At 56.5% G+C, this 12,871-nt stretch overlaps 2 protein-coding genes and 1 non-coding gene across 11 annotated transcripts; 2 read left to right on the plus strand and 1 right to left on the minus strand.

Annotated features, from left to right (window-relative positions):
* Positions 1–194: 194 nt before the first annotated feature.
* Positions 195–5,249, minus strand: LOC113616842 (mitochondrial-processing peptidase subunit alpha-like). The gene is made up of 6 exons (XM_027100215.1): positions 5,133–5,249; positions 3,765–3,967; positions 3,251–3,330; positions 2,943–3,025; positions 1,183–1,277; positions 195–451 (listed from the first exon to the last, which is right to left on the minus strand). Exons 1-6 carry the CDS (start codon positions 5,201–5,203, stop codon positions 243–245), a joined length of 741 nt encoding a protein of 246 aa, XP_026956016.1. The 5' UTR covers positions 5,204–5,249; the 3' UTR covers positions 195–242.
* TRNAG-UCC (transfer RNA glycine (anticodon UCC)) lies at positions 2,185–2,256 on the plus strand. Its single transcript has one exon. It is a non-coding gene; the product is annotated as a tRNA-Gly (tRNA).
* Positions 5,250–5,331: 82 nt separating the features above from the next.
* On the plus strand, positions 5,332–12,160 carry LOC113616840 (endosome-associated-trafficking regulator 1). Of its 9 annotated transcripts, none has more exons than XM_027100208.1 (10): positions 5,332–5,526; positions 5,627–5,776; positions 6,515–6,583; positions 7,344–7,456; positions 7,754–8,149; positions 8,669–8,742; positions 9,341–9,452; positions 9,779–9,841; positions 10,217–10,413; positions 11,143–12,160. In XM_027100208.1, exons 1-10 carry the CDS (start codon positions 5,457–5,459, stop codon positions 11,240–11,242), a joined length of 1,344 nt encoding a protein of 447 aa, XP_026956009.1. In that variant the 5' UTR covers positions 5,332–5,456; the 3' UTR covers positions 11,243–12,160. The 9 variants fall into 9 exon arrangements, with proteins under 9 accessions (XP_026956009.1, XP_026956010.1, XP_026956012.1 ...); XM_027100209.1 differs by having other exon boundaries at positions 10,274–10,413; XM_027100211.1 differs by lacking the exon at positions 6,515–6,583 and having other exon boundaries at positions 10,274–10,413.
* Positions 12,161–12,871: the final 711 nt, after the last annotated feature.

The raw sequence follows: 12,871 nt of genomic DNA on the forward strand, positions 1-12,871 counted from the left end.
ATGGGAAAAGCCCGGGCCTCCCCAGGCAGGCCGGGACGGCGGCGCCCTGCGGCCTGATGGGAAAAGCCCGCCAGCTGCTCGTTTCAGCTCCCGTTTGGCAGGAACAGCTCTGTGTGTTTACAGAAAGAGTAAACCTGCCTCTTCGAAACGAAAACTCGTAAGAAACGTCAAATAAAAGGCTCACTCTACAGACCTCGTTACCGTAAGGATTAGAAAGTTTAAAACTTGCATAGCTAACAAATTCAGAAATTAAAAATGTTCTGCAAGGTGGCATCAGGCAGGTGAACGACCCCCGCCGAGCCCGGGGTCAGGGGGCGAGGCCGTGGAGGTGGCCCGCATGTCCATTGCACCTCGTGAATCATCTCGGTGAGAAGGGGCTCCGGGTCGGGCCGCATGCCGAGGTCCTCCAGCTCAAACCGGACAGCCATACGCGTCAGCTCGATCTCTTCATCTGCAGAGAACCATAGACGAGGCTCAGCCGGAGGCCGCCCCGAGCCTGGGTCGCCGAGCGGGGCCCAGTGTCGTTCATCGGCAGGCACGGGCAGAGCCTCCTCTGCCTTCCTCTGCGGCAGAGCTGGGGGGCACTTGTACGAGCGACGAGGAGAGTGCCCTGCAGGCCGGGACGAACTGTATGAACTGGGCCTCCTCCCCTCTGCCCGGAAGCAGCCACCTGGCCCCGCTCCGAGCCGTGGCTTCCTCCCCGTACGAGGCACTGAGGTCCAGACACAGAGGCACAGACCAATGGCGGGGGTGTGTTTTATCAGGTAACTGGAACCTGGGAACCCCAAGGCCAGGCTGCTGTGAAACAGCGCAGTGTCAGCTCCCAGAAGGGAGCCTGAAGTCCTGCCGTTCGCAAGGCTGAGGACGGGAATGGGGACAGAGACACAGAAACTTCTGGTAGCACGTCAGTCAGGGTGTTTAAACACCATCTGAGATGCTTTTCTGAAATGAAAGAACCATTTCGCTACAAACGTCAAAGGGCACAGAGAGGAAGTGTCGAAGTATTCAGTATCAAGGACCTTTCTAATCGTGAGCGTTGTTTCCAGTGACCCCCTGCTGACTGTCACTGGTGGGCGGGCCCAAGGCTCCATGACACAGCGCCCCTCCCCGGGGGCAGTGAGTCAACACACCTCCCAGCACTGCCCCCCACCCCAGGACCCCTCAAGCAGGCCGAACGCACACCTGTTAGCCTGGGGTGCAGGACCACGTCTGCCAGCAAGCCAACTACCGTGTCCAGGCCTTTGGAATCAGCAGACACAGCATACATGGTGGTGTCTCTGGAAAAACCAACAAGACCAACACTGGGGGCGCTAAGGTCACGACAGGTGTATGCTGGGGCGGCAGGGGAGGCGGCTACATCTTTCTGCGTCGAGGGTCAGCACACACCTGGGGCTATTTCCCCTTTCCCATCTTACAGTGTAAACTCTTAGCAGGCAGGAACCACAGCTGTGCACAGGCTAATTGCTGGAGTGGAAGACACTGTCCAGCCCAACTGGAGAGGCAGCTGAGCGGTTTTCACCAGCACAAGCCCCCTCTGAGGCTACTCGTATCATCCTGCGCTGACTGTCCGCTAGGCGAACTGTCCACACGGGCGCATGCCTGGCCTTAGACGGCTGGGGGACAGAAACTGATTGTAACAGTAGCTCATAGCACGTGGCACTGTGATCAGACAGGCGCACTGAGGCAGGGGGGCGCAAACGTGACAACCACAGAGCCACGAGGGCGGCACAGTCAGGCCAGAGACCACGCAGAGCGGGCCCAGCTGCCACGGGGAGAGGAGCGAGCCCTGGAGGGGAGACGTGGCCATCAGGGCCTCTGCAGGGAAGGGGCCATTCTTAGTGGGGAAGTGCTGTAGGACCACGTGGGAGAGCGGCAGGAACGAAAGTCTGAGCTGAGAATTAGCTGGCTGCACTGGGGCAGAACACAGGCCTGCCTGACCAGAGAAAGGGGCTCCCTGGGGAGACGGAGGATGAGATTTTTCACAAGAACACAGCCAACCAGTCTGGCTTTCATTCACGGGCAGCCGGGAGCCACAAGTTTCTGAACAGACCTTTTTTTGAATATGTGAACGTGCTGCCTCCATGTCAACTCTAATTCTTGGCATTTAACCTATGTTTTCTCTCTAATTTTTTTAACATTCAGATCGAAATAACCAACCACTTAAAAAAAGTATGATCTAGGACTTCCCTGGTGGTCCAGTGGTTAGGACTCTGTGCTTCCACTGCAGGGGCCCAGGTTCGATCCCTGGTCGGGGAACTAAGATCCCGCATGCCACCCGGCGTGGACCAAAAAAAAAAAAAAAAGTGTGATCTCTGTCTGCTCATCTCACATTGCCCTGAGCAGAGCTTTCCAAAACATGCCCCACAGTGGGCAAACAGACACCACCTGCCTTTGTCCACAGCACCCCCACCCCATCTGTGCCCCAGCTGCCTAGTGAACCTTCCCCACCCCAAACCGACCACTGCCTCTTCCAGGCTGAGCCTCTGCACCTGCTCTCCCCTCAGTCTGAGCCACGGCCGTCCGTTATTCCACCTGGCAGGCGCCTTCAAGCAGCAGCCCTGACGCTGAGTTGCCTACCGTTCCCTTCCTGACCTCCCCCACGGTCCCACCACCCTCGGCCCCTGGCTCCTGCGTCTACCACCCGTGGTGCAGCCCTTTGCCCCATCTGTGAGCATCCTGGGGACAGGCCTGCTCTGCATCCCCAGTGCCCAGCCAGCAGCCTGGCTCGAATGGCAGGGGAGGCTTGGCCCTCGGAGTGCATGCCTCTGTGTAAGTGTTGCCACGCACCCAACCCTCCACCCGAGTCTCTGCCTGGACCAGGGCTCACTTCTCACCATTCACCTCCATGGCCTCGCCAATGGGAGGGGCTCAGGGGGACTCTGACCAAGGATGAGGACAGTCCACATGATAAAAGATGAGTCTGTACGTGAAAGCTGGCGTACCTTGATGTCTGGCAGTCACAAATACCCCCGTGCTTCTCCAAGGTAAGCAAAATTTCATCTTTGCTGTCAAATCGATCAGTAGACTAGGAAAAATGAATAAGAAAATCTACGTAAGCCACGCAGAACAACCTCCAAGATACAGTTTTTAAGAAAAAAATTTACTTTTGCTTTCAGAACACTTAACTTAGAAGCCTTAATTAGTATCGACTTGGCAACTTAAGCATTTATTAAAATATCCACTTTAGAAAAGCAAACCTTGACAGATTCTTCCCAAGTATAGCCTCAAATATCACAAGTTGGACACTGACCGAAAATGCCAACTTTTCCAAAAAGTGAGCAATTCCACTGAGATATTTTGCTTCATATCTTGATCCAGAGTTAATAAGAACTGGCAATAAAAATAAAGTTGACAGGTTAAGTCAGATATTCAAAAGAGAAAATTTAATCAAGACAAACCTTTCAAAATTGTGAATATGACCGAAACAGCCAGATTTAAACACATGAGGACGACAAGTACGTACGTTACCTCGATTCCGAAGGTTTTCACAGCTACATACGTACGTCAGTATTTATAGAATTACGTACTTTATATCTGTGGTAGAAAACTTTTAGGACGACAGAAAGGCAGAAAGAAGGAAACAAAACCCACCACCAGGAGAGCCACCGTTCATACTCTGCTTACTAAATTTTCAGATTCTACGCCATGCTTTTTCACTCAGGACACAATTCATGAACGATGCCCTAAGTACAACTAACAGTCAACTGAAGTGTGTGCATGTTACAACAAACGGGGCCGCCCGCGACGCTACCGACAGCACTTACTTCCTACTGTACAAAACTGCCCAAACTTATTTTGGGACGCCACACGAAGCCCATTCTCCAGTGTGGTGACTCTGGTTTCAAACTTCTCTTGTCCATCAACTGTGGCAAAAACAGGCTTGGGTACTCCAGGCAAGGGGGAAGAGAGGGGGACGCTGGGATAGGCACCGCCACTACTGAACTGCCTGTACGCAGGGGCTCCAAACCTGAAACACAGAAATCGGCCCAGGTATAATACAACTGAGATGGTGGGACCTGTGGTGACCACCTAGGTGCAGTTACTTGTGTTCTGTGTGCATTTAAAAAATCAGCATCTCCTTATCTAGAGGACTGACTTCTACACGTCTCCAGAGACAACACAGAGGAGTGACCGAGAACACCACTGAGGTGTTCCCAGGGACATGCGGCAAGTTGGTTCAGGCCTTGAGGCCTCAAATGCCGCCTCCATGAAAAGAGGGTTAAGTGGGTTAAGTCTGTTTCTACACACTGAGCACTTGGCCAAGCCCTGCCTTCAACAGCCCCCTGGCGCCTAAGCAGAAGCCACATCTCTTCACGGGGTCCCGAAGGCCTCTAACTCCCCCTCCAAACTCATCTGCTAGCCCCCGCCCCCGCCCCAGGCCCGGGTCCCACTGGCCAGTTGGTCCGTTCCCTGGACACACTGGGCTCATCATCCCCTCGCTGCTGTTCTCACGGTTCCCGGCCTGACCCGCCTTCCCCTGCACTGTTCACAGGGCTGACCCTTCTCTCAGTCCCCGTCCCTTGTCTCAGATGTCACCTCCTCGTAAGCTGCTCCTCCTCGTTCCACCTGAAGTTAGTCTCTCCTGTTTCTTACCGCCGAAGGCAGCTTACTCCCTTTAAAGCTGACACTTTGGGCATGAGACTGCCTGGACCCAGTGCCTGGTTTCTGTCCCCATCGCACCCAGGATCTCACAGCGAGGGATCAACACCCATCTGTCGCCCGAATGAAAGCGCCAGTGCGGGAAAAGGCCAGACATCCAGAGGAGAGGGGACAGAGCACAGCAGTCAAGGACATGGCTCTGGCGACCACAGAACCCAGGCTTGCCGGCTCGGCCTCACAAGGGGGCACGCGGCCGGAAGGGGCCGGGGCGGAGATGACACGTGACTTCGGACGAGCACCCCCCGACCGCCCGGGAGGAGAGGGCGGGAGAGAGGCGGATGGGGCTCGGGACCGGAGCCCGGGGCGCCATGGGGGTAAGTGCCCCCGTCGCCTCGGGGACCGGACGGGGGTCCCGCACTCCCAGCCCGCTTGCCGGGCGCCGCCCCTCGGCGTGGGGGAGCCAAAGGCGGAGCGTCCAGAAGGGCGCGGGCCGCCCCAGCCCCCGGCCGATCCCCGGCCGGCCCTCGGCTCACCTCAGCCGCGAGCGGCCCCAGGAGCCCGAGCCTCGCAACAGCCGCGTCGCCGCCAGCACCATAGCCGCCATCTTGAGTCACCGCCCACCGACTCTGTCGTCACTTCCTGTTCCGCCTCCGGCCCCCCGCCCCCCCGGCGCCGGCCCGAGGCGTTCGGGCTTGCGTTTCCGGTACGCGGAGCAGAAGCAGCGGCCGGAGGCTCGGAGCAGCGGCCGAGGGGCGGGCGACTGGGGCGGTCGACTTGGGCCGCGGCCTGGGCGGAGTCGGAGCCATGGAGCCGCCGCTGCCGGGCTAGGGAGGGCTGGCGCCGCGGGGCCCGCGGCGATGGCGGGCTACGCGCGTCGCCCCGGCGTCACCCCGCTGTCCCGGGCCCGGAGCCTCGTCATTCCGGACGGTGAGCGGGCGTGGGGCGGGCGGGGGTCCGCGGCCCGGCGTCCGCGCTGAGGCCCAGGTGAGGCGGGCGCGCGGTGAAGTCGCTCTTGTTGTTATTACAGCTCCCGCGTTCTATGAGCGCCGGTCTTGTCTCCCCCAGCTAGACTGTGAGCGCCCCCAAGCCAGGGACCTGGAGTCCCACTTCTTCGGCATTCGGCCGACGTTTATGTGCTATGTGCCCAGTCCGGTGCTAGCTTCCGTGGGAGACACAGGTGAGAGACGAGCCTCAGGGACTCCCGGTGCCGGCACTACCTGTAGGTCCCGCGCGATAGCGCAACTCACCCCCGGCCCAACGGTGACCACTAGCCCCACCGTGCGCCGGGCGCTGGGAGTAGGAGACGTAAGTGCATAGGAGTCCCGTCCCCTGGAGCTCACAGTCTCCTCTTGGAGAACCCCCTGCCCCCCCTAGCCAGACAGTTCCAGTACACCGTGGCAAATGCCGGCATAGAGGTAGGCCCAGTGGCAACACAGGAAACCACCTTGCTTTCTCAGGTGGGAGGATGAGGGAACCTTCATCCAGTAGGCCAGGCTGGGAAACCAGGTGTAGCCATCCTCTGGTCGCTGCAGCTGGGCAGAGGCCATCTTTAGTTCATCCTAATTCTCCCCAAGCGGCTACACTGCCTGCCTGGGGTCCAGGGTGTTCAGGGAGCGTTTAGGTGGTTCTGTCAGGGTCTGAGAGCCCATGACAACCCACGAGGGCATTCAGGAGGCACCATAAGACGGAGGACGTGCGCCTGCCCCGCGGGGCATCAGACCTACGGGAGCTTTTTCAGAATCACAGCTGCCAGGGCCCACGGATGTCAGACCATCTCCAGGGGCAGGAGCCCGGGGGCTTGTGCTTTGAAAGTTGCCCAGGCCGTAAGAGCCACTGCAGTAGAGACCGCATGTCAAAACAAGTTGTGGTCATAAAGGCTTCCCATGATCACGGTGGGGTGATGATGTCTCTGCAGATTTGGGCTATGGAAAGGGGAAAGGCACTATGCACGGTCCATCAGGAGCCCAGAACACACACTTTGGAGGTACAGTAGTTCAGTAACCCTTTCTTTTTCTCTCCGTCCATGCCTCTATGTGGCAGGCACGTGCCCAGCAGCAGGGCTGGCAGTCTGACAGCATATAACCCGAAAGAGCAGGTGGGGGTGGAGCCCCACAGTCGATCTTGACCAGCGGGTGGAGGGAAAGTGGGCACAGGGGCAGGAGAACCTGGGCATGAGGGATGGCAGGGGGTGGGAAGTCACACCTGAGGGGTCTGAGGAGACAGTGGGGCCAGGGTTACAGGAGCCAACTTCATACAGGGTTGACACCTGGGCTTGGATCACTGGTGGGCCAAAAGGGCCGCAGGGTGGCTGGTTGGGTACCGGCAGAGTGGGAAAGAGAAGGGAGAGCTGGAGAGTGAGTGGGGAAAAGGCTGGAGGTGGAGCAGTGGTTCCTGACGTGGCTGCACGTCCGCTCTGCCAGCCTCCAGCGTAGGCTGCAGCCCAAGCCCTTTGCATGGGAGTGGAGGCGCGTGGCAGCCTTAGATGTCCCCAGGTGGACCCCGTGGGCAGCAAGGTGCGGGGACCGAGGAGCTGGGACGAGAAGGAGAATTTAGAATGCCCGAGTTGGTCTGTTTTATCAGCCAGCTTTCTCGTTTCCCAGTGTCGCTGAGGTCTGGTGGAAGGACGAGGGCAGTGTTCCCCATCTTAGGTGGGGTCGTGTTCAGGAAAGAGCAACGAATAGGGACGTTCCCTTTAAGGACCTTCAGAAGACGTTTCACGTTTGTGACGTCTGTTATCATCTCAGGTGAGAAACTTGGAGATCTTGAAGAGGCAAATCCATTCTCCTTTAAAGAGTTTCTGAAAAGCAAGAACCTTGGCCTGTCGAAAGAGGATACTGACAGCAGAATTTATTCAAAGGTAAACCTAAGGCGTTGTTTGCAGCGACCTTAGACAGAAAACCCTTCCGGAGGCCGTCTCTCTTCTGATGTGCAGTGTTGCTTCCCAGGAGGCTGGCCGAGGGCTGTGGGGCAAAGCGGGGCAGCTGCTGCTCCCGGTGGAGAAGCCGTGTGACACTCAGAGCCGTTTGGGTCCTTCCTGCCCCCCACATTCTCGGCAGCCAAGATGGGCCCTTCTTCTTGTTCCAACCTCAGACGTCTAGGAAGAAGGGCCTGCGACGGCTCCGGAGCCTGAGCGTCGCCTCCCTGTCTTCTTCAGGAAGCCACGAGGCACTCGCTGGGACTCGGCCGCAGCTCCCCCACCTCCCAGGCCATGGGGTATGGCCTGGAGCATCAGCAGCCGTTTTTCGAAGACCCGACGGGGGCTGGCGACCTCCTGGACGAGGACGAAGGGTGGGACGGGGCCTACCTGCCGTCTGCCGTGGAGCAGACCCACTCCTCCAGGGTTGCTGCCAGCACGTCGCCCTGCAGCACCTATGTCTCCTTTTTCTCCAACCCGTCGGAGCTGGTGGGGCCTGAGTCTCTGCCTCCGTGCATGCTGAGCGACTCCGACTCCCGCGTCTCACCAGCCGGGAGCCCCAGCACCGACTTCACAGTCCACGGAGAGTCTCTGGGGGACAGGCACCTTCGGACGCTGCAGATAAGTTACGAAGCAGTAAGTGAGGGGGCTGTGCGTCGGCACCCTGGTCGCGGCTCGTGTCTAAGCAGCATTCTTGGAGGAAACCTGGAGCCCCCGGTGTCCCTGATGGCCGGGGGTGGGCTCTAAGGACAAGACAGCCTGTGGTCTGTCTGACCGGCAAGAGCGTAACCGCCAAAGTCCTGCGGAGGGCTGTGAGGGGGCGTGAACTGGAGCAGAGGGAGATCCTCAACGCGCTGCCCTCAGAAAAGGGTCCACCCCAGCTGGTGGCTCGGGGACAGCTTGCCCGGTGTCCTGAGGGCATTTGAAAAATTATAGTCACCCAAGAGTTATAAGATCTCAGTAGGACTGGAGTCTGTGACTGTGGTGCCTTTAGAAAGCAGAAAACCTTGTTCTTGGTTTTTCTCTGTATGTGGACCGTAGAGTGGCTCTTGCAATGTTTTTGTTTATCAAGAAGTTGCGGAGCCGAGTAACAGAAGTACACATCCCTTTGCAGTGAGACACCAAGCTTCTAATGAGGATTTTCTTTTTCTGCAGCTGAAAGATGAAAATTCTAAGCTAAGAAGAAAGCTGACCGAGGTTCAGAGCTTCTCTGAAACTCAAACAGAAATGTACGTAAGTTTTGAGTTAGGCTTGCAATTCAAATTATCTTCTGACCCTCAAAGAAACCCATGCGAAAACGATAATGAAGTATCAGAGTTGGACTGTGCCTGGGTTTATTGTTTGTTTTTTTGTTTTGTTTTTTAAAATTAGTTCGTTTATTTAACTTATTTCTTTTTGGCCGCGTTGGGTCTTCGTTGCTGCGCGCGGGCTTTCTCTAGTTGCGGCGAGCGGGGCTACTCTTCGTTGCGGTGCGCGGGCTCTAGGCATGCAGGCTTCAGTAGTTGCGTGAGAGTGGGTTTATTGCATTAAATCCTCAGCATCAGATACGTTTCTTATGTTTTGTGTAAAAGTGTGTTTGAAACAGAGCAAAATCAACCCCACTTGACAATGGAGCAGCAGAGCTGTGAGACGGCCCCAGGGCGCCCCTGACCGCCAGCCAACTGGCATCCAGCTCTGAGGTGGTCGCCTCACAGCTGTTCCTCCCAAGGTGCATTCTGAAACCTTGTGGTTTTTATTTGATCAAATCCAATTAAAACTGTTTATAGCCTGACATTCTTAGAATTAGTCAAGGGAGTTACTAGTCACCTGGGCTTTTTCCTTAACAAGGGTGAGGACGCTCGAGCGGAAGTTAGAAGCAAAAATGATCAAGGAGGAGAGTGACTACCATGACCTGGAGTCGGTGGTGCAGCAGGTGGAGCAGAATCTGGAGCGCATGACCGTGAGCAGACAGGCGCCTGGCTCGCAGTGGGGCGTGGGCGGGGCCAGCCTGGCTGGACACTGTCGGTGTCTGCTGTGTCACTCCCCACAGGGCACTGAGTCCTGCCCCGGGGGCACATGGGTCTGGGTGGGCCCAGGCAGGCCGGCAGTGAGCAGGGCCCCTCACAGTGGGCTGCCCAGCTGGGGCCGCCAGGTGAGGGAGAGGGACGGGGAGGGAGGGGGACGGGGAGGGGGAGGGGCAGGGAGGGAGGGGATGCGCCCTGCGTCCATTTTACCGTGTCAGTGATGCCTCTTATTTTTTTTCTCTTTTTGTGGGGGGAATAACAGAAACGGGCAGTAAAGGCCGAAAATCACGTCCTAAAACTGAAACAGGAAATCAGCTTGCTCCAGGTAACTAGAGAGAGGGGCTTAAACGGTTCACATATTCGTGAATTCCAAAAAGGGCACCAAAGAGTCTCTGCTGGGGTTTCCTCCCCTCGCCCTCCCGCTCCCCCGCAGTTGAAGCACCCAGATCAGGACAGCCTGAGCTTTCGTCCCGGGCCTCCTGGTTGTGCCCAACAGGAGTGTCAAGGGCATCACTATAGAGCGGGGGGTGGCACGTGCACACCAGACGACAGGCGAGGTACCAGGGACGGCATTAGGCCCGTGTCCTTTAGGAGGCCTGCTACCCCCCAGTTAGGAAAGGGCATCATCCCCTTGTCGCCTCTACCTAGGGTGCCTTGTCTGGTTTCAGTCAGATGGCCTTTTAGCTGCTCTCCTGTTTAGCCAGGAAAAAGCCCTAACGCTGCCACGCCCGTCCCCTCCCCCCCACCCCGGGCCCAGGCGCAGGTCTCTAACTTCAAGCAGGAGAACGAAGCCCTGCGGTCAGGCCAGGGTGCCAGCCTGGCAGTGGTGAAGCAGAACACCGACGTGGCCCTGCAGAACCTCCGCGTCGTCATGAACAACGCGCGCGCCTCCGTCAAGTGAGTGCAGGGCCTGGAGGGGTGCTTAGCCGATGTTTCCAGCAGCAGCCTTGGGGGGTGGGGCTCAGTGATCCTGTTCACTCCGCACTCATACGACACATCCTTGGCGAGCAGGCCCTCCACGGTCTGCGGGGGGATAACCGTTCTCACCTGGGAGGCTTGAGGGTTAACGTCAGCCAGACCTGAATCTCCTACAAGACACCAAGGTTTTGAGTGAAAAAGAATAATACTTTCCCTCTTATAAAAACACATACACTTGAAGAAGGCCCAAGACGTGCAGGGCACAGTGAGGCTCCTGGGAGGGGTCGGTTGCCGTCGTCGTGATCTCTCTCCCGCGGGGCTGAGCTCAGCAGCAGCGGTGTCCAGTCAGAGCCGCTGGTAGGGAAGCCCATCGGGTGTCCAGACACAGCCGTGGGTAGAGAAGCCCGTCTCGTTTAAGTCCTGTACAAAGAGTCTTTTGAGACTGAATCTAAGATTTAAAAACTCTGCACTTTTCACTCTGGAACTTCTCTGCTTTAACGCTTCTGGTTTTTTTGGGGGGGGGGGGGGCGGGGGGCTGCGTTGTGTGGCTTGCGGGATCTTAGTTCCCCAACCAGGGAACCAACCTGTGCCCCCTGCAGTGGAGGCGGGGAGCCCAAACCACTGGACTGCCAGGGAGGTCCCAAAGCTTCTGTTATTGCCCTGGAGCAGTTGTAGAAATCATCTGTAACATCTGTGCTTTTATTTCAGGCAGCTGGTTTCTGGAGCTGAAACATTGAATCTTGTTGCTGAAATCCTTAAATCTATAGACAGAATTTCTGAAATTAAAGATCAGGGGGAGGAGTCTTGAGACCCACAGAGGTGCTTCCAGCTCACAGCTCTGTTTACATCCTGAAACCATTACCCGATGGATTCCAACATGCCACCATGTCTCTGAATGTGCAGTCTTCACACACAGTAAAGATACCTATCACAAGATACTAATTTCACGGCCTGGAACAGTATCATGAGCCGCACACAGGGAGGAGCAGCCCCTGGATGCGAGAGCCGCACCTGTGCTCTGTGTAGCCCTCCTTGGTGAGCTACGGGCGCTGATCATCTGCTGGAAGACATTTCTATAAAAGCCGGTGCTTTTTTTTAGAGTTACTAAACAAAAACAGCAATTCTGTGATCAGTGTTTTCCATTGTCATTCTAGAATATGAACTGTAAGATAAGTTCAGTTGATCGTCTTTGCTTTCGTAAGTAGAGAAAAACACTAAATGAGTCACAACGTAAGCGCTCGCCTCAAACAGGGACCTGTGCCTTACTGGCGGTGCTTTGCACCCCCTCTGGCTCACAGCCCACTCCTTCAGCTTCGGGGTGGGGGTGGGGGCTCCTGTGGTTGGTGACCTGAGCGTGGATGCCCCACGAGGTGGTTGCCGTTATCTTCCCGCAGGGATCAAGGTCAGCACGGGCATTCCACGGTGGGGCACCACCTAAGTGCACTGGAAAACTGGTTTTGGCTAGAGGGTTTTGCTACGCATTCCAAGCGGCATCTTGTAGGATGACATGTAGGATTCAGGGACTTGGAGCCGAGGCAGAGCCTTCCCAGGTCAGGGCGATGTCTCCCCGGGTGCCTTTCCAATCCCTTCCTGTTGGAGGGGAGGCGTAACATGCACTAGATGCCTTTTTGGCTGTTTTCCTACGGATGTTATTTTTTTAACTAAACGTCCTTTTTGCATCCTGTTCAAATTGACAGTTTTCTTATTTAATAAATTCTAAAATTCATATGTAGTGTCCTTTTTTTTCCTAATTCAGCCCGTTCTTTATGCTTGAGAATCACGCTGCTGACCGTGGCCTAATGGGTGGTTTGTGCTGATAAATGAAAAAGCCCAGGGGGTTAGGGTGGACCCACACCGGCTGCTAGGCTCGGCTGCAGGAACAGCGCGCTGCGGACACGCGCGGCACAGCTGCGTGTCTTGGGTGGGACAGGTTGGAGTCTAGCATGGGAGCATTTGAGGTCCCCTGGTTGGACTTACAAGACGTTTGAACTGCTAGGCCCTGTGATCTCAGCTACAGGTAAGAGCCTCCCAGCAGTCCCCACTGACCCCGCCCTTCATCTCACCCCCACCCACTACCTTGTGCTCCTGCCAGTTGGTGAAAGTGGGTTCCGGAATCAGTTTTCAGAGCAGACTTCAGACAGGGTGGTCTCGTAGGAGAGTGTTAGAGTGAGCCTCTCTTCTGGGTGCGCTCGCAACAGCGCTGGGGCTGCTGGGGGGGCGGTGCCTGGGCCACAGCCCTAGGTAGAGGGCACAGCATTTATTTTACAGGGACCAGATCACCGGGCTGGAGGGCTGGGGTGGGCACAGAGGGTCTGGGTGCAGCAAGGAGAGGGGTGGACACGCAGGCTTCTGTTACACTGTTCTCTGTGCCTTTCAAGTGTTCAACAGTAAAAAAAAAAAACTTCAGAGAACAATTCACGATGACTTCGTTGAACAT

Source organism: Aethalodelphis obliquidens, unplaced genomic scaffold, assembly GCF_003676395.1.
Source record: "Aethalodelphis obliquidens isolate GAN/ISIS:26980383/991018 unplaced genomic scaffold, ASM367639v1 scaffold638, whole genome shotgun sequence".
Lineage (NCBI taxonomy): Eukaryota > Metazoa > Chordata > Mammalia > Artiodactyla > Delphinidae > Aethalodelphis > Aethalodelphis obliquidens.